Source organism: Pipistrellus hanaki, assembly GCF_964339955.1.
Source record: "Pipistrellus hanaki genome assembly, chromosome: 4".
NCBI classification, from domain to species: Eukaryota; Metazoa; Chordata; class Mammalia; order Chiroptera; family Vespertilionidae; genus Pipistrellus; species Pipistrellus hanaki.
In genome coordinates, this window is record NC_140506.1 from 99,245,202 (window position 1) to 99,265,440 (window position 20,239).

Below are 20,239 nucleotides of genomic sequence, written 5' to 3' on the forward strand. Positions count from 1 at the left end.
ATGCAGGACAGGCCAAGAGACCCCACTGGTGCATGATAGGGGCGGGAGAGACATGGGAAGTTGGCCAGCTGGGTTGGAACTGTGGGAAGGCTCCAGGGCATGTCCAGCCCATCTTGCTCAGTCCCAATCGTCTGGACCTCAGCAGCAAGCTAACCTACTGGACAGGGTGTCTCTGTCACCTGGTGGTCAGTGCACATCATAGCAAACAGTTGAGCAGCCTTAGCATATATTACGCTTTGATTGATTGAGTGGCTGACTGGACACTTAGCTTATTAGGCTTTTATTATATAGGATTATATAGGATGTTACAAATATATTTTTTTCTTTTATAGCTTCTACATCTTTTTTTTAATATATTTTTATTCATTTTTTACAGAGAGGAAGAGAGAGGGATAGAGAGTCAGAAACATCGATGAGAGAGAATCATCAATCAGCTGCCTCCTGCACACCCCCTACCAGGGATGTGCCCACAACCAAGGTACATGCCCTTGACTGGAATCAAACCTGGGACCTTTCAGTCCGCAGGCCGATGCTCTATCCACTGAGCCAAACCGGTTTTGGCACTTCTACATCTTTTGATGTAGAAGAAAATACCCACAAGCCCAGCTGGTGTGGCTCAGTTGGTTGAGCCTCATCCCATGCACCAAGAGGTCACTGGTTCGATTCCCTGTCAGGGCACATGCCTGGGTTGTGGGCTTAATCTCCATTAGTGGGTATGCAGGAGGCAGCCGATAGATATTTCCCTCTCATCAAAATTTCTCTCTTCTTCTCCCTTCCTCTCTCTAAAATAAATTTTAAAACATATTAAAAAAAAAAAAAAAAGAAAGAAAGAAAGAAACTACCCACAAAACAAAAAGACAGCCCAGTGGATGTGGTTGAGCATCAACCTATGAACCAGGAGGTCAAGGGTCAATTCCCAGTCAGAGCACATGCCCTGGTTTTGGACTCAATCCCCATTGGGGGGGAAGGGGGGACTATGCAGGTGGCTACATAGATGATTCTCTCTCATCATTTATGATTCTATCTCTTCTTCTCCCTTTCTCTCTGAAAGTAATAAAAATATATATTTTTAAAAAGAACAAATAAAAATGAGGCAAGCCTGTGAGTTTGGAGCAGCAATCCCAAAGGTCTCTGGGAACATGAGGAGGGGTTGCTGAGCAGAGGACAGGTGGAGAACCCGTGGGTGCCCGCCAACAGGCTCTGGAATAGGAACAAAAAAGAACAGGATTTAGTTGGGTTGGAGGCAGAACGAGGAAACTGATCACAATCATAGCAGACACTTGTCCTCCCCTTTAGAGAGCCGGGCACCCCATCCCCAATTGCTGAGCGTGGTTACTAAGCGCTCAGCTAACGGAAGCTGCTGAGCCTGGGAGGCCATAGCCAGGCCCTGGGAGCGGCCAGCAGCCCAGGCTGGCAGGCCAGGGAGCAGCAGGCCGGCCTGCGGACTCCCTGTGGGAGAGGCTAAGGGTCCTCCAGCCGAGCCCCATGCCGCTGGCTTCTTCTCTTCACCCACTTCTCTCACAGGCCCCTGGGCTCTGCTTCTGGGAAGCCCAGCTTGGGACGGGGATGCCGGTCTGGTGGCCAGGTGGGAGGGCTGCGCTGGACAAGCACCAGGAAGGGGCTGGAAGGTGGGCAGAGGCGGGGGCCGAAACAGTGTCGTTAGGTCAGGGGCCGGTCAGGGAGGGTGAAGGATGGCAGGGTGGGAGGGCTACTGAAGGCCCAGCCTTTCGGAGCTGTGAGGGGGTACGGGTGGGGGTCCGGTCACTGTCACAGGCGGAGGGGAGGCTCTGGGGAGGCCCGGAGGGCCGAGGGGGACAAGGGGGCGAGAGTAAGGCGGGCTTCTAGCCTCAGGTCGGCAGGGATTTTAAACAAGACTAAGGGGAAACGGACAGGCGAGCCGACAGCTGATTGCACCCTGGGGACCGCGAGGCCGGCCGTGCAGCACCCCCGCGGGGGACCGCCGGTCTGCGGCGCTCCGTGCGCCTGGCCGCCGGCGGGACCGCAATGAGTGCGGGGCAGCCCCCGCCGCCCGCAGCCCCGCAGAGGCCACGCCCTCGCTGAGCCCATCCCGAGGGCTGCCGCCACCCGACCCGGTCCTGATCCGCGGTGGGTGTTTGCCGGCCCCGCGGGCTGAGCTGGAGCGTGAGCGGCGCTGCCCGCGCGGCCCGTGCCAACCGGAGCCCGCGCTGGCCCCGCGAGGGCCCAGGCGGCCGGGCGGGCGGGAGGGAGCGCCAGCCCCGCACCCCGCGGCCGGGCGGGCGGCTGTGGCTCGGGCTGTGGCTCCCGCTGGGGCTGGGGCTGAGGCTCCCGCTGGGGCTGGGGCTGGGCTGGGGCTGGGGCTGGGGCTGGGGCTGGGGCTGGGACTGGGGCTCCCGCTGGGGCTGGGGCTCCCGCTGGGGCTGGGGCTCCCGCTGGGGCTGGGGCTGGGGCTGGGGCTGGGGCTGGGGCTCGGGCTGGGGCTGGGGCTGGGGCTCCCGCTGGGGCTGGGGCTGGAGCTGGGGCTGGGGCTGGGGCTGGGGCTGGGGCTGGGGCTGGGGCTGGGGCTCGGGCTGGGGCTGGAGCTGGGGCTGGGGCTGGGGCTGGGGCTGGGGCTCCCTCTGGCGGCGGCGCTGGGGGCGGCGGCGCGGCAGGTGAGAAGGGGCGAAGGCGCCTCCCAGGTCAGGTCGGGGGACGTGGTGGGCGCGGGGGCTGGAGCCGCGGGGCAGCAGGGCGCCTGGCCCTCCTCGGCCCTGTGACCCCGCGGGTCCCTGCGAGTGAAAACCTCTCCGTTTGGGGAATTGCCGGCGTGGACAGGCGCGGGGGACCCGACACCCCGCCTCCCGCCTCCGGGGCGGATGCGGACCGGCCTCCCCCACCTCCTGGGATCCCAGGTGCCCGGGAAAGGCTGCCCGTGCCCAGTGGTACAGCCATGGGGGCGGGGGATGTCACACGCGCCTCCCTCCCCGGAACGGCCGGGCTGGGAACCGGGGAGCGCGGTGTGGCCTGGGGCAGCCCGCCGGAGGGGGGGCTCAGGCAGGGAGGGGGGCTCAGGGAGGGGGTGCAGGCAGTTAGGGGGTGCAGGCAGGGAGGGGGTACAGGCAGGGAGGGGTGCAGGCAGGGAGGGTGGGCGCAGGCAGGGAGAGGGGCTCAGGGAGGGAGGGTGGGCGCAGGCAGGGAGGGGGGCTCAGGGAGGGAGGGTGGGTGCAGGCAGGAGGGGCGCAGGCAGGGAGGGGTACACAGGCAGGGAGGGGCGCAGGAGGCCCAGCCCGGACCCAGGCGGGGCGGCGCCAGCGCTGAGCTCCGCCTGGAGTCCCGGGGCAGGTAACGGGCCATCAGCGGGCGCCCCACGCCCAGCGCCAGCTCCGAGCCCACCCCGTGGTTGCCAAGTGGGAATATGAGCCCAGTGCGCTGACATCTGGTGTTTCCAGAAAAATGTGAAAAATCGGAGATCCAGACTTTCCAATATTTTAATTGGCAGTTAATTTAAAAGCTGGTTTTAAATGCGATTGCGGTCAAACCAAGTCCTGTGCGAGCCAGGGGCCGCAGCCGCTTCCCCCGCCCCTCCCGCGGGCCGCCGCGCAGGTGGCAGGCGGAGGGCGGCGGCGCCGGACTCCCCACCCAGCGCAGGTCCCTGCGCGGACGTGGCTGGGGGGGCGGGGGAGCGGGGGGCCGGGCACCCGGATATCAGGGCTGCAGCCGGAGCTCAGCCTCGCCCTGTTTGTTCAAGGAGGGGCGAGCGCGGCGAGCTGGCCCGCAGGGGCCAGGTGGAAGGGCCGCTCCAGCCTCCCCAGCACCCCAGCCTCGATTGGGGGGCGCAGCCTGGCACCCAAAGTGCTGAGCTGGCCTGGGGGGACGAAGGAAGGGGCCGCCCTCAGGGAGGCAGACCGGGTGGCCAAGGAGAAGGAGACCGGTGCTGGGATGTCGGAGATGGCGGTTCCAGTCCCAGCCCTGCCATTAGCTGCCTGCGTGGCCCGGTGCCTTACCTTCCTGAGCTTCTTTCTCACCTGCACAAAGGTGAGACACAGCCTGGCCTCAGGGCTCAGGGCCAGCGGCGGCGCCCCCTGTAAAGGTCTTGTGTCTCCTTTGGGCACCCAGAAGGAACTGGGTGGGGGTGGGGAGGCTCTTTGGACGCAGTGGGGCTGAGAGGTCAGGGCTCCGCTGTAAGGGGTCCCTCTCTAGGGTCAAGGAGATCAATGCGTAGAGCCAGCAGCTTCTCCAGTCATCCTTCCTTCTCTCTTGTCTCCAGGGACCAAGGAGGCAGCCCTGCCTGGGGCAAGAGCAAGGGACGGCCCCAGGCCGCTCAGGGGGTGACTTCGTTTCCCACTGCAGGTCCAGACCCTCAGGCCGGAGAGCCTCCTGCTTGTGTCCACCTTGGATGGAAGTCTCCACGCACTCAGCAAGCAGACAGGGGACGTGAAGTGGACGCTGAGGGATGGTGAGCAAGGGATGGTCACTCCTTCCTCCTTGGACCCGAGTTAGAGTGGTGTCACTATGACAAAGAGGGTAAGAACATGGCGTCTAGCCTCTCACAGGCCAGTGTCTGCGGGCAGCTTCGCTGCTTAGCAGCTGTGTGGCCTTGGGAGAGTCACTCTACCTCTCTGAACATCAAGGTCCTCACTGTGGACGGAAGCCAAGGGTAATGGCCCTCCCTCGCAGAGCTCTCGGGGAGCTTGCAGTACATGCTCGTCACATGCTTGGGTTGGGGCCTGGCACTCGGTAGCACCCGGTGAGTGGGAGCTATGATTGTGGGTGGGGAGTCCGGAGGGGGCAACTCATGCTCCCCGGCCCTGTCCCTGCAGATCCCATCATCCAAGGGCCAATGTACGTCACCGAGTAAGTGAATCTTCGGCCTTTTAAAGGGGGGGGGGGGGCAACGGGGGATGGCGCGGTGTCTGGAGACAGTGGTGGTGGGGGTGGGGGTGCACTGGGCCCAGAGCTCTGTGGTGTGTCCTGGGAGGGTGGCTCCTACTTGCTAGGACGTTGGGGGAAAGGGCGTCTTTGTGAAACCAGGACAGGTGCCTCCAACCCCACCCCCCATTCCTCTCTGCTCACAGGACGGCCTTTCTCTCAGACCCAGCTGATGGCAGCCTGTACACCTTGGGGACCCAGAAGCAGCAGGGATTGATGGTGTGTTTCCTTCAGTACTTGGGGGTGGAGAGCCCGGGCTTTTGTTAGGGAGCACTGAGGGGGCAGAGCAACAGTCTGGCCAGGATCTGAGTGCTCTGCAGAGGATGCCAGGGCTCGGCGCAGTGGGAAGGTGTACAGCCTCACGGAGCACACGCTCCCTCCCCGCTTCTCCTTCTCCTTCTCCCTTCTCCCTTCTCCTTCTCCTTCTCCCTTCTCCCTTCTCCCTTCTCCCTTCTCCTTCTCCTCCTTCTCCTTCTCCCTTCTCCTTCTCCTTCTCCCTTCTCCCTTCTCCCTTCTCCCTTCTCCTTCTCCTTCTCCTTCTCCTTCTCCCTTCTCCTCCCTTCTCCTCCTCCCTCCTCCCTTCTCCTTCTCCTTCTCCCTTCTCCTTCTCCAGCCTCACCCAGCACACGCTCCCTTTTCCCTTCTCCAGCCTCATCTCACAGTGCCCTCTTTCTTGTCTTTCTTGCTTACTAGGAGGTTGGGGTCTGCACATTGTGCCATTCTGGAGACTCGAGTGGCTGGAGGGGCTACCGCAGCCTGACATCCTGGCATCTGGTAGCTTGAATGAATGAATGAGTGAACGAATGAACTTCCCTTATCTGCAATAGGTCCCTTTCAGGAACACGGGCCTTTTCTGTCCAGGTGGTGAGGGCCTCCTGTTGGTGGTCCTCTATCCCCAGAAGCCACTTCTCTTCCCTTAGGACTGTGTCTGGGATACGTCTGGCAACAGCTCTGTATATGCAGTTTTGAGCTTTTTCTGTGTGTGTAACTTTTCATTTGATATAATTTCAACTAGAAGAAAAAATGTAAGAATAGTACAAAGAAATTATTTATTTCCTTCACTCAGATCCATTAATTTAAACATCATATTTGCTTTATTTTTTATTTTTTAAAATAAATCTTTATTGCTCAGATTATTACAATTGTTTCTCCTCCTCCCCACCCCCCATAGCTTCCTTCCACCCGGTTCCCACCCCACCCTCTGCCCTTACCTCCCCCTCGCCATTGTCCTCATCCATAGGTGTATGATTTTAATCCAGTCTCTTCCTGCACCCCCACACCCTTTTCCCCCTGATAATTATCAATCAACTCCCTTTCTTTGCCCTTGATTCTATTATATTCACCAGTTTATTCTGTTCCTCGGATTTTTAATTCACTTGATTTTTAGATTCACTTGTTGATATATATGTATTTGTTGATCATAATTTTAATCTTTTTTCTTCTTCTTCTTCCTCTTCTTAAAAAAATACCTTTCAGCATTTCATATAATACTGGTTTGGTGGTGATGAACTCCTTTAGCTTTTTCTTATCTGTGGAGCTCTTTATCTGCCCTTCAATTCTGAATGATAACTTTGCTGGATACAGTAATTTTGGTTATAGGTTCTCGCTATTCATCACTTTGAATATTTCTTACCACTCCCATCTGGCCTATGTAGTTTCTGTTGAGAAATCAGCTGATAGTCGTATGGGTGCTCCCTTATAGGTAACCAACTGCTTTTCTCTTGCTGCTTGTAAGATTCTCTCTTTGTCTTTTGCCCTTGGCATTTTAATTATGATGTGTTTTGGTGTGGTCCTCTTTGGATTCCTCTTGTTTGGGGTTCTGTGCGCTTCCTGTACTTGTAAGTCTATTTCTTTCACTAGGCAGGGAAGTTTTCTGTCATTATTTCTTCAAATAGGTTTTCAGCATCTTGCACTCTCTCTTCTGGCACCCTCTTAATTCTGATGTTGATTCGCTTGAAGTTGTCCCAGAGGCTCCTTACACTATCTTCAACTTTCTGGATTCTCTTTTCTTCTTGCTTCTCCAGAGAAGTGTCCTTTGGCTCTTTGTATTCCAAATCTTTGACTTGATTCTTGTGTTCCTCCAGTCTGCTGTTGGATCTCTGTGTAATATTTTTTATTTCAGTCAGTTTATGTTTAATTACTAGTTGGGTCTCATTAAATTTATCAGCCTTTTTTATGAAATTCTTGAAAAACTTTATAACAGTGATTTTGAACTCTACAATATATCCAGTCTTTTGTTCTCCTCCCTTTCTTTCGTTTGAGATCTATTTCCTTGTCTCGGCATTTTTGCTGCTTCCCAGAATTGGTAGGATGGCTTTGTGTGTTTGGTGTCCTATATGGCCCAGTGGGTCAGCCTCCCCAGTTACCTGAGGTAGACACTCTTGGTGTTCCCCTTTGTGGACTGCATGAGCAGCCTTGTTATAGTTAAGACCTGATTGTTGTTGGTATCACTGGGAGGAATTGACCTCCAGGCCCATTGGATGTGAGTATCAGCTGTGTCTACTCCAAGATACCTTCTGTATTGGAGACAGTCTTTTAGGATCAGACTTGCAAAATTGCAGAAGCCTCTGTGCTCCGCTTGGATGGGGTGGAGTCTCAGGGCTGAGCTGACAGTCTTGGCTTCCCGTCAGCCCTGCCCTTGTGCACTCGCCTGAGTTTCCGCCTGACCTCTGCCTTCTGTGGCTCCCCTGAGTTTCCTCCTGACTGTCCAGATTCCCCATGCAAGAGCGTGGGTGCCCCAGGGGCTGGCCGGGAATTGGGTTGGGTCTCTGTAGTCTGGAGCTTCTGACTCCTTCAGCTATGGAGAGGCCACGGCAACCTCCGCGGTCAGACCTCTCTGCGCGCACTCACTTGTGCGCAGCTGTAGACCCTGCCCACTGTGGCTCCCGCCTCCCCCAGTCTCCCAGTCTTCAGGTGTTTTTTTCTACAGTCCAGACTCCACCTGGGTCCACAGGGTTTTGGCCAGGGTTGGGGTTCAGTGCAATTGGAAAGGGTTCAGTGCAGCCGGGGGCTTCCTTTCCCCTCCCACCAGCCAGGCATTCAGCCGTCCTTCCTCTCTGCGCACGAGCATCTCCCTACCTCAGCACTTTGTGTCTCCCAATCCGATATGTGAGCCTCTCTCCTTCTTTCTAGTTGTAGATTTCCCACTCCTCCAGCTTTCCTGTGGTTTTGGATGATGTCCGTTCTGTCTTTTAGTTGTTTTGAAATTGTTGTGCGAGGCGGCAGCTTAGGTGCTTACCTAGGCTGCCATCTTGGTTTCTCCCCATATTTGCTTTATTATTCTCTTTTGGTAGATGATAAATAGATTAATAGGTAGAATGCTGAGAATATTGCATTTTTTTTTTCATATAAAATGTCTTTTTCTGAACCTTTCAAGAGCGAGTTGCAGGCACTATGCCCTTTACTTCTAAAGTGCTGTGTATTCCTGAGGCCTCTTTCCCACCTAGCCTGAGCCTGTGTGTAAATGGCTGATGCCAGGAAGTTTAACAGTGGTGCATGGCATCACCTACTCCAGCGCGTGTTAGTTCTGTGAAGTGTCTCAGTGGTGTCCCTTACTGTTCTCTGGCCCAGGGTCCCTGCCGGAACCGGCCCATGTGGTTGTCCTGTCTCTCGGTGTCTGTAAATCTACAGCCGTTCCCCTGCTTCTCAAAGGCAAAGCCCAGCTACTAGCCTCTCTGGGAAATGGAATAATATCTACTAGGATAGGCTGTGTGAGCTCTTCCGCTCTCACTCCTCCCTGGAATGCTTCCCTCCTCAGAAACTGCCATTCACTATCCCTGAGCTGGTCCACGCCTCCCCATGCCGCAGCTCCGATGGCGTCTTCTACACGGGTAAGCACGTCTCCAGCCCAGCCTGTGGCCGGCTGGCACCAGGGACAGGGACCTAGGTCCTGATGGGCCGCACACCCCTCCCGGCCATCTGGAGGGCTGGCACACTCTCCACCTCCACAGGCCGAAAGCAGGATGCCTGGTTTGTGGTGGACCCTGAGTCAGGGGAGACACAGATGACACTGACCACAGAAAGCACCTCCGCGCCCCGCCTCTACATTGGCCGCACGCGTGAGTCAGGCCCCAGCTGCTCCCCAGCCCCGGGAAGCCCCCCCTTTTGCTTTATCCAGGCCTGGCAATTGCTATCCAAGTTGAGTGGGGCCAGTCTGTCTATTTGTCAGTCATCAACTATTTCACTGAACAAAGAACTGGAGATAGAGCAGCAACCAAGGTGGACCTGGTTCCTGGGATGCCCAGCCTCTACCCGAGGTTGGGTGCTCAGAAGCCCCACCCCCACAAGATGAGGCCCGCTGAGGTGGGAGGAGCATCACATGGGCATGCCTGGTAACCTTGCTTGGGGGCATCCTCAGAGTACACGGTCACCATGCATGACCCCCAGGCCCCCGGCCAGCGCTGGAACACCACCTACCGCCGCTACTCAGCGCCTCCCATGGACGACTCCCCCGGGAAATGTGAGTGCCACCTTTCTCTGGAGCAGTGTCCCCAACTCAGGGATCCCTGAGTGGCATCCGTGACCAAGCTCACCACATTTTTACCCATTTGACCACTTCAGGGACCCCACATACAACACCCAGCATGACCCTCCTGTACACTGAGCAGCCCTGACATCTTCACTCCTCCACACTCCAAGTGAGCCAAACCAGGTCTCCCTCCATCCTGGGCGACTCCAAGCAACCCACACATCCTGAGCAGTCCCCAAGTGTCCTCAGTGGCCCCCAATGTTGAATGACCCCTGAAAGATGACCCTGAGTGACCTTTCCCCAGATAACCCTGACCACCTCCTTGATACTATGACTGTTCTACCAGACTTCCTGATTCACCTTGCAGGTGCCTCTTGGTGCCCCCTGGTTCCCTGACTCCACACTTCACATGAGAGATGGTAACACTGACACATCACATGCCCCCAAGTCACCCTGTTACTCATCCTCAGTGGTCATCAGCCAGAGCATGAGTGACTGACTGCTCCACATCCTAAGTGATCTCTGTCAAGCAACACAGTCACCTTCAGATGACCTTGACTGACTCCTACATCCTACCCAGCTCCCTGTTAACCCCAAGGGATCAAAGTGCCCGCAGTGAAATGACTGACCTTGCCATGTCCTGCAACCCTCCAGGTGATCTCACCTGAGCTCCACACCTGAGTGACCCTCTTTATGGTCACCCCCAGAACAGCTCCCCACCCCAAGATGCTCTGAGGCGCCTCCCGCCAGAGCTCCCTGAGCACATCGCCATCTTTCTTGGCAGACATGAGCCACCTGGCATCCTGTGGGATGGGCCTGCTGCTAACTGTGGACCCAGGAAGTGGGGCCGTGCTGTGGACACAAGACTTGGGCGTGCCTGTGACAGGCATCTACACCTGGCACCAGGACAGCCTGCACCAGCTGCCCCACCTCACCCTGGCGCGGGACACCCTGCACTTCCTAGCCCTCCGCTGGGGCCACATCCCACTGCCTGCCTCCCGCCCCCAGAACATAGCCACCCACTTCTCTGTCTTGGACATCCAGCTGCTGTAGGTGCTCATGCCTGGGGACTGGGGAGGACCCTCTGGAAGGGTTGTAGCCCAGGCCCAATGGGCAGGCATGATGTCTGACCATGACATGCCAGTACAGTTGAACTAGGGTTCAAACTATTTCAAGCTGGTATTGACCAGCCAGTTGGCTATTAATAAACAACTAGTGCCCTCATCACCCCTGGTGTGTTCCAGGACCCCCAGGGAGCCCCACTGATCAGCAAGTGACAGGGTCAGATCTGGCCGAGGAGGGGCCTCCCGGTCTCCACTCCAGTGCTGCAGCGGGCACCTGGTCTGCTTGGCAGGTGCCGTGCCTTATTGGTTTTTGAGACTAACTGTCACCCTGCCTTAAAGAACTCGGAGCCTTAGAGTTCCCATCTTAGGGAGCCGAGAGCCAGGCTGGGAAAATCAAGGATTATCCTCTCGGTTTGTTCTGTAAACACTAATTGAGCACTTTCTGTGTGCCAGTCACTTGTTAGGCTCTGGGAGTACAGTACTGCTGTCAGCATTGCTACCTGCGGAAATCTCAGAGTCCAGTAAGGAGACAGGGGTGTGAAGAGGCAATTGTGTGTGCTGGAGGTGGGATGAGAGAGTAGGTTTGCCAGGGGGATGTGCGGGAAGAGCATCTGCACTGAGATGGGGGAGGAGGCAGTGGTGGGACACTTCCTGTAGGAAAGGGCCTCTAAATAGAAACCTAAAGGATAAATAGGAAAGGGGGGAGGCTTCAAAACAAGCATTTATTACTTTTCAGGCTTCTGTGCGTCAGCTGGCTGGTGTTCGGATCTGGGAGGATTTAGTTAATGTGCATGGTCAGCTGGTGGCTTGGCTGAGTCTGGATGCCCTCGGACGGTCCACTCACCTTCCTCATAGTTGATGGGCTATTGCCTAGAGGGTATCAGATAAGGTCTCTCTGACCTCATCAGGCTAGCCCGGGCTTCCTCCCTGGTGGTCTTGGGATTCCAAAGAACACACGAGAGGACAAGCCCCTTTGCACTTCTAAAGCCTCTACTTGTATCACGTTTGCGATGGTCTCACTGTCCCAAGAAAGTCACATGGCCAAGACCAGAACTGACGTGGGAGGGGACATACAAGAACATGGTGCAACTGAAACACCACAGCCATTACTCATCCCTCTCCTCCCCCTCTCCCCTACTAGGATGACGCTGTACATAGGGAAGGATGAAGCTGGCTTCTATGTTTCCAAAGCACTGGTTCACACAGGGGTGGCCTTAGTGGTGAGAAGGGGTCTCTGAGGGGCTGGGAAGAGGGGATGGAGCGGGAGAGGCCCCTCACTCATGACTCTCCATCTTCTGCCATAGCCTCGTGGACTGACCTTGGCCTCCATGGATGGCCCCACCACAGATGAGGTGACACTTCAAGTCTCAGGAGAGCGAGAGGGCTCACCTAGCACGGCTGTCAGATACCCCTCAGGCAGTGTGGCCCTCCCTAGCCAGTGGCTGTTCATTGGTGAGATTCCCTAGCTCAAATTTGGAATAGATGACAATGAAGGAAGTGATCCTGGCTTCTCATCAGGAAGACTGAGGTCACCTTCAGCCCATGGGCTTTCCCCTGTCCTTTAGGACACCATGAGCCACCTCCAGTCCTGCACACCACAATGCTGAGAGTCCATCCCACCCCGGGGAGTAGAACGGCTGAAACTAGACCCTCCAAGAGCCTGCAGGCCCCAGCCCTATTATTGGAGGTCAGTGCTAAAGGGCAGAGGGAACACTGGCTGGTTTGGCTTGTTTGATGGAGTGTTAGCCCTCAGACTGAAGGGTCCCAGGTTTGATTCCAGTCAAGAGCACGTAACTTGGTTGCAGGTTTGATCCCTGGCCCCAGTCATGGTATGTGCTGGAGGCAACCAATCTATGTTTTTCTCTCTGTCTGTCCCTCTCCCTTCCACTCTCTCTAAAAATAAATGGAGCCAAAACCGGTTTGGCTCAATGGATAGAGCGTCGGCTTGGGGACTGAAGGGTCCCAGGTTCGATTCCAGTCAAGGGCATGTACCTTGGTTGCAGGCATATCCCCAGTAGGGGGTGTGCAAGAGGCAGCTGATCGATGACTCTCTCTCTCATCGATGTTTCTAACTCTGTATCTCTCTCCCTTCCTCTCTGTACAAAATCAATAAAATATATTTTAAAAAAATAAAATAAAAATAAATGGAAAAATATCCTCACGTGATGATTACCAAAAAAAATAAATACATAAAAGGGCAGAGGGCTTGGAGGGAGACTTGACAGGTGAGTGGGCAGAGATAGGAAATTTTCTCAGCTTTCTATGAATAACATTTGCAGTGGGTCAATTGACCTCACACAATTTCCCAAAAGGAAAACTATTTTTGTTGTTAGATGTGTCAAAAAGATATTGGTCATCTAAACTGTGAAACATGGGTCACAGTTTTCTCTACAAACAGAAGACCTATGAAAGCATGCTCTCCTAGGAGAGAATTGGACAAGAATCACTAGTAGTTCAGGGTTAGAAGGAACATCCATGCCTGGCCAGCATGGCTTAGTGGTTGAGTGGTGACCCATGAACTAGAGCAAGGTTTGATTCCCAGTCAGGGCACATGCTGACTTGATTTTCAGTGTGGGGCCTGCAGGAGGCAGCCAATTAATGATTCTCTCTCATCATTGATGTTTCTGTTTCTCTCTCCCTCTCCCTCTATTAAATCAATTTTATTGATTTATTATTGATTTCAGAGAGGAAGGGAGAGGGAGAGAGAGCAAAAAGAAAAAAAAATCAATGATGAGAGAGAATCATTGATCAGCTGTCTCCTGCACTCTCCCCACTGGGGATCAAGCCCACAACCCGGGAAACAAGCAAACTCCTGGTTCATAGGTGGATGCTCAACTACTGAGTCACGCCATCCAGGCTATGAAATCAATTAAAAATATATATTTTTTTAATTAAAGAAGGAACAGCCATGACCTGGAACAATAATTCTCAGGTCTGGTTGTTCATTAGAATCACTGGATGCCCACTCCAGCCCCATGAATTAAGTAATTTATCACCCTCAATAAAATAATTGACTTTAAAAAAAAAAAAAGAATCTCCGGAGATGGATAACTACATTTTTTTTGTGTTGCCTCAAGACTATCTGTATTTTTTAGTGACAGCCCAGGAGATGCTGGTCACCAGCTAGGTTTGGGGCACCCTGATGCTTCAGGACCACGGAGAGCGCCCGCTCTGCACCATGCGGGCACTCATCGCTGCCCCTTCAGCACCGCGGAGAGCGCTGTCCCCACCACAGGGGCCACTCACTGCCCCTAAACTAAACCCAGCCCTGTGCTGGTGACAAAGGCTAGGGGTTTCCCAGTGACAGCAGATGCTGAGTGAAAGCCCGTATGTTCCCAGCTCCTGAGTCTAAGTCGGAAGGAACCTTGGGACCTGGAGCTGCACCCTGAAGAGAACATCGCAGACTTGTATCTAGGACTGGGACCCCAAGACCTGCTGGTGGCCAGCATCACTGCAATCCTCCTGGGAGGGTGGATTCTCTTCCTCATGAGGCAGGTAAGCCTACCACCCAACCTTGGGTCTGTCCTAGGGGAACCCAGAGAGAACTCTGCCCTCCTTTCCAAGACACTCAGCAGCTTCAATTCTGCCCCTGTTACTGCGCTGTCTATGTTTGTAGTCCGGTGCAGGGCGTCTCGGGCACAGTTGCTGGGACCCCCACAGGCAGGGCCTTGCAGGGCTGAGCCCTCCTACACCCTGTGTTTCAGCATCAGCAGCCGGCGGAGAAGCAGCAGCAGGCCCTCCTGGCACCTGTGGGCCCCCCTCCCACCTCACAGGGTGCTCTGCCCCAGCTCCCAGGGACCACCCCACAGGACCAGAAGAGGCTGCAAAGCCCCTCTGAGCAAACCCAGCCACTGGAAGACCCTGAAGGTGAGCTTAAGTGACAGGAAAGGGCTTGTCAAGGACAGAGAGTCAGTTTGTTAGGAGCCACTAGTGGAGTCGCTGAGCCTGAACGAGTTAAGGATATTTTGAATAGTGCCTGCTATGTAGCCGAGCACTCTAGAAAGGTCTGCCATTCTTTTTTATTATTGCCAAAGATTCTGGGTCAGACAGACCTGGGTGTGGACCCAGCACCATCTGTCTCATGGAAATGGTAGCACCTAGTGACACCCCCTCATTGGGAGAGACCACCCGTCATTGTTAAACCACACAGCGGTGCCGGGCAGAGTGGCTCAGTAGGTTAAGTGTTGTCCCCTGTGCCAAAAGGTTGCGGGGTCCAATTCCCAGTCAGGGTACATACCTAGATTCTAGATTCTGGCTTCGATCCCCAGGTGGGGCTTGTATAGGAGGTAGTTGATCTCTCTCTCTCTCTCTATCTCTCTATCTCTCCTCTCTTTCTCTTTTCTCCCTCTCTCATCTGTATCTCTTTCAAATCAATAAAAACATATCCTCAGGTGCAGATTAAATTTTTTAAAATCAGCCCTGGCTGGGTGGTTCAGTTGGTTGGAGCGTCGTCCTATGCACCAAAAGGTGGTTGATTCGATTCCCAGTCAGGGCACATGCCTGGGTTGTGGCTCAGTCTCCAGTAGGGGCCATGCAGGATGTTTCTCTCTCTCTCTCTCCCTTCTCTAAAAGTCAGTAAAAAACTATTCTTAATTTTTTTTAATTTTTTAATTTGTTTTTAAAAAATATATTTTTATTTATTTCAGAGAGGAAGGGAGAGGGAGATAGAAACATCAATGATGAGAATCATTGATTGGCTGCCTCCTGCATGCCCCCTGCTTGGGATGGAGCCCACAACCCAGGCATGTGCCCTTGACTGGAATCGAACCCAGAACCCTTCAGTACACAGGCCAAATCAGCTAGGGCTAAAACACACACACACACACACACACACACACACACACACACACACAAAACCCTATTTAAAATCATACAGAGGTGATGGTATTAATATGTGTGCTAAAATAATATCATATTTGCTAACAGTGACAGTAAATTACCTAGATACCATTTGGTACCATTTCCCCTCTTCAGAGCTTTTTTATTTTCTAAACATTCTCTTTTTTCCTCAATTTGCTCCTGAAAACAATCCCTTCAAACCTCCTCTGGTGCACAGACTGCCCCTTGGGTCTTCCCCATGCTCTCGCTGGTCTCCTTCTACCAGTTCGGCTGCTTCTTCTTTGGCTCTGGGCGGGGCTGTCCTTCAGTCCTTTCCATAAACTGCTGCTGGCGCCTCCTGGTCCCGCTCAAACCCAGCCTCCTGCCTGGGAGCCTGCACTCAGGCTGAAGGCCACCTGCCACGTGGCTCGGTGCTTGGTGCTGCTCCCAACTTACACCTACGTGTTCACCTTCCTCTGCGGAGGGAGCAGCTATCCTGCCTCAGGGGTCACCTCTTTTAGGAGGTCCCCCACCGAGCCCTGAGCAGCAGCTCCTGTCACCTTACAGGCTCGGGGTAGGCTCCACTGCACCCCAACACACTCATCTCCTTGGCGCTTTGGACCTGAGCAGCCTCCCTAGACGCCCCATGTGGTTCTCGTCCAATGGCCCTGTCCTCCCTCCGTACTGTCCTGTTGCTCTCACCACCACAGCCCATTAGGCCCCAGTCACTGACAGGATTCATTTCGCCCCAGGCGTCCTCTCAGGTACTTACAGGTCACATCACCAGGCATCCTCTGAGACGGAGAGGATGCTGAACCCCAGCCCTGGCTCAGCCAGGACACCTTGTTAATAAACATCTGCTTTTTACCCGCTATAAAAAATAATCTACCGTAAGTGATCGCCGTCATTCAGTGCAATATCTGAGCACACAGCACCCGGAGGGGCCTGTGGTACTCCGTGGAGACACTCTATGGAATACTGGCCTTCCTCTATTACATACATTTGGAAAACAACGATGCTTTCACTTCTCCTGTTGCAAGTGCCTACACTCTTTACTTTGGCATCCTGCGGAGCCTAGAGCAGACAGCAGCTGCTCGGCAGTGTGACACACAGAGGGCCGGGTGAGCACAGGGGCACGCCTCAGGTGTGGGGGGACTAGCGAGGTGGCTAAGCTCTGGCCCCAGGACAAGATGGAATTCCCCGAGAAGGCTGGGGGAGCGGGGTGGAATGTCCGGGTGGCACCCACAGCGCCGGCAAAGGTTCAGAGCTGCGGGAAAGCAGGTGCACACACTGGGAGCTGGAAGGAGGGCTGCACACTCAGGCCCACGTGTAGGCCAGCTGGGCCAAGGAGCAGAGCCGCCGCAGGAAGACAGAGGGAGTGCCGGGGACTGTGCCCGCTGCGGAGCAGGTGCCTGGTCTGTCCTGCTTTGCAGATGAGAAAAACCAAGGTCCTACAGCTAAGCGACTTGCCCAGGCACACACACAGTGTGTGCAGCACCAGGCGTGGGGCCTGCGCGTCTGGCACCAGGCTGGGCATGGAAGGGGAAGGAAGGGGAAGGCCTGGCCGGGCAGTGGTGGCTCCCTGAGACCCCGCCCTCCTCTCCCCTAGCTGAGCAGCTCACCGTGGTAGGGAAGATCTCCTTTAACCCCAAGGATGTGCTGGGCCGCGGGGCAGGCGGGACTTTCGTTTTCCGGTGAGTGGCAGCCAGGAACCAGGCTGGAGACGTGGCTCTCACAGCTCTTCCCGCGTGGTCCCTTGAAGAGCTCTCCTAACCTTTGCCCTCTCTGGACCTCCCTTCCCCCACCCGCCAGGGGACAGTTTGAGGGGCGGGCAGTGGCTGTCAAGCGGCTCCTTCGTGAATGCTTTGGCCTGGTGCAGCGGGAGGTCCAGCTGCTGCAAGAGTCAGACAGGCACCCCAACGTGCTCCGCTACTTCTGTACAGAGCGGGGGCCCCAGTTCTACTACATCGCCCTGGAGCTCTGCCCTGCCTCCCTGCAGGAGGTGAGGCTGGGGCGCAGGGCGGTGTGGGTGAGGGCCCGAGGGTCCTGGCCGCAGTGACCTTGCCCTTGCTCCTCAGTACGTGGAAAACCCGGAGCTGGACTCCTGGGGCCTGGAGCCGGAGACAGCGCTGCAGCACCTCATGTCTGGCCTGGCCCACTTGCATTCTCTACACATAGGTACCCACCATCCCCGCTCCCCTCCCCCACCCTGCCTTCCCCAGGGCGCTCAGCTGCCTCCGCTCTCACAGTGCACCGGGACCTGAAGCCAACCAACGTGCTCATCACGGGGCCTGACAGCCAAGGCCGAGGCAGGGTGGTCCTCTCCGACTTCGGCCTGTGCAAGAAGCTGGCAGCCGGCCGCTGTAGCTTCAGCCTGCGCTCAGGGGTCCCCGGCACAGAGGGCTGGATGGCCCCTGAGCTCCTGCAGCTGCCGCCCCCCGACAGCCCGGTGAGTCCTCCACCACCTGGCCCAGCGCCTCCTGCCCAGGCCCAATCACACCGTGTGAGCTGAGCTTGCTTCTTCATCTGTCAAGTGGGTCATTCATCCTTTCCTACCTAGAGCAGAGGTTCTCAGCCAGGCTCTATCCACCACCCAGGGGCCCTGGTAATGTCTGGAGATATTTTTGGTAACCACATGGTGGGTAGAGGGGTGTTACTGGCATCTACTAGGTAAAGACCCAGGATGCTGCTAAAGATCCTTTGACCACGCCCCACAAAAGTTATCAGGCCCGAAGTGTCAGTAGTGCTGAGGTTAAGAACCTGGGCTGGAATGGTTTCACCTCTCCCCTGTGCTGCAGAATCACCGGGAACTTCAACGGGCCAGCTGCCCGCCCCACATCCAGTGACCCAGCCGGACCCGCTGGGGCCAGGCCAGGGTTTTCACATGCAGCCGGCACTGGGTGGAGGGCGGGGAGCATCAGATGAACGAACATAGATGGAGCGCAGTGCCTGACCCTAGAGACCTAAGTTTGGGGCCCCAGGTTTGTGTGTGGAAGCGACAGTCATGGGCATAGATGACAGCGGCACAAAAGGAGTCGCAGGCAAAGCTGCTCCCACCCTGAGACAGAGGGGGCCACCGCAGGCCCAAGGACAGAGGCACCGTTAGGCGCCTGCCAGGTCCTTTCGCTTTTTAATGAGTGGCCAACATTTTCACTTCCGGAGTTTGGAGCCTCTTGGGAGGCAGCCAGCAGAGTTTAGTGCAGGGCGGCTGTGGACAGCCCTCCCCGCTCCCCCCTCGTCCCCCGCACCACCCCTCACACACACACACACACACACCTCCGCCTCCTGCCACAGGCCCGGCTGGCTTCAGTTCCCGATGCTCCCTGCTAGATGTGCAGGAATGGCGCCTGGAAACCCGAGCTAGCTCAGTAGGGGCAAAGATTTGGGTGAAAACCATGGGACCCTTCAATGGTGCAGAGGGGAGGGCCCTAGCTAAGCATCCCTGAGTTCTTCTCGGAGCCAGACGGCCCTGGGAGAGGCCAGACAGACAGAGTCCTGGGCGGACGTCCTCCTTACACGCCTTCCTCGCCCAGACCAGCGCGGTGGACATCTTCTCCGCGGGCTGCGTGTTCTACTACGTGCTCTCCGGCGGCAGCCACCCCTTCGGAGACAGCCTCTATCGCCAGGCAAACATCCTGGCAGGGGCTCCCCGTCTGGCTCACCTGGAGGAAGAGGCCCATGGTGAGAGGGACCGGCCCAGCAGAGGGCGGAAGCAGGGCCTGAGGCTGGGGGCCTGATGCACCCTCCCCCCACAGACAAGGTGGCTGCCCGGAGCCTGGTGGAGGCCATGCTGAGCCCCCGGCCGCAGGCGCGCCCCTCCGCTCAGCAGGTGCTGGCTCACCCCTTCTTCTGGAGCAGAGCCAAGCAGCTCCAGTTCTTCCAGGTCAGGGGACCTGGGGACGGGCTGGCAAGTCCAAGGGTGGGTCCTGAGCAACAAGGAAGGGGAGGCCGGAGTGGCCAACAGAACAGGGACTTGTCTACCTGCACTAGGCAGCCCGGCTCCGAACCTGAACCAAGATGGAGCAAACCCCTAACTGCCATCTTGGTGCTCCAGTCCACTCGTGTGTGTGTGTGTGTGTGTGTGTGTGTGTGTGTGTGTGTCTGTGTCCCAGGCCGCCCCTTGTGAGAGCACACCTGCTCCTCTCAGCCCTAGTGGTCACTCGGCTGACCCTGTGCCAGGGAGCCCATTGCACCGGGCATGAGCCCGAGCAAAGCACTGTCCCTGAGCCCGTTTGCCCCTGTGAGATGGAGAACAGTGCCCACCCCTGGGTTGGTGAGGACCTGGTGGGGTAACGGGAGCTGGTCACAGGCTCAGGAGCTCTATGGGACCTAGGACGTCAGTGACTGGCTGGAGAAGGAGTCCGAACAGGGGCCCCTGGTGAGGGCGCTGGAGGCAGGAGGCTGCGCCGTGGTCCGGGGCAACTGGCACAAGCACATCACAGTGCCGCTGCAGACAGGTAGGGCCGGGCACGAGGGGGGCTGGAAGGGAGGCCCAGTGGGGACCGCTTAGCCCACGCTTCCCGCCCACAGATCTGCGAAGGTTCCGGTCCTACAAGGGGACCTCGGTGCGAGACCTGCTCCGCGCCATGAGGAACAAGGTGCGTCTGGGCTCGGGGCCTGGCTCTCGGAGAGGCTCGGTCTCCGCTTCCGCTGAGCCAGGCCCGCTCTCACCCACAGAAGCACCACTACAGGGAGCTCCCGGGTGAGGTCCGGCAGGCGCTGGGCCAGCTCCCCGACAGCTTCGTCCAGTACTTCACAGCCCGCTTCCCGCGCCTGCTCCTGCACACGCACCGCGCCATGAGGAGCTGCGCCTCCGAGAGCCTCTTCCTGCCCTACTACCCGCCGGGCCCAGGGACCGGGGAGCCGTGCCCAGGAGCTGCTGGGAGCGGAGGCCGGCCGGCGGAGGAGCCCGGCCTAGGCTGAGGCTGGCTTACGTGGGAAAACCACAGAGGCTTGGAAGCCTGGGGACAGATGCTGAGCAAAGATGTGCCGAACGCCCAGG

At 56.5% G+C, this 20,239-nt stretch overlaps 1 protein-coding gene across 1 annotated transcript in view; it reads left to right on the forward strand.

The window, feature by feature from the left end:
• ERN2 (endoplasmic reticulum to nucleus signaling 2) overlaps positions 1-20,160 on the forward strand; it is a gene marked incomplete at both ends in the record, with an annotated part of 44,921 nt that extends 24,761 nt beyond the window's left edge. The window contains 21 exons of the mRNA XM_084882145.1: positions 4,309-4,414; positions 4,779-4,812; positions 5,034-5,106; positions 8,645-8,717; positions 8,838-8,945; positions 9,245-9,346; positions 10,140-10,404; positions 11,561-11,639; positions 11,724-11,871; positions 11,985-12,106; positions 13,759-13,914; positions 14,124-14,286; positions 16,847-16,931; positions 17,050-17,239; positions 17,316-17,415; positions 17,487-17,686; positions 18,771-18,918; positions 18,993-19,120; positions 19,571-19,694; positions 19,768-19,835; positions 19,915-20,160. Coding sequence (XP_084738271.1) covers positions 4,309-4,414; positions 4,779-4,812; positions 5,034-5,106; positions 8,645-8,717; positions 8,838-8,945; positions 9,245-9,346; positions 10,140-10,404; positions 11,561-11,639; positions 11,724-11,871; positions 11,985-12,106; positions 13,759-13,914; positions 14,124-14,286; positions 16,847-16,931; positions 17,050-17,239; positions 17,316-17,415; positions 17,487-17,686; positions 18,771-18,918; positions 18,993-19,120; positions 19,571-19,694; positions 19,768-19,835; positions 19,915-20,160 — 2,718 coding nt within the window. The remainder of the gene's footprint in view (positions 1-4,308; positions 4,415-4,778; positions 4,813-5,033; positions 5,107-8,644; positions 8,718-8,837; positions 8,946-9,244; positions 9,347-10,139; positions 10,405-11,560; positions 11,640-11,723; positions 11,872-11,984; positions 12,107-13,758; positions 13,915-14,123; positions 14,287-16,846; positions 16,932-17,049; positions 17,240-17,315; positions 17,416-17,486; positions 17,687-18,770; positions 18,919-18,992; positions 19,121-19,570; positions 19,695-19,767; positions 19,836-19,914) is intronic.
• Between the last annotated feature and the right edge of the window lie 79 nt (positions 20,161-20,239).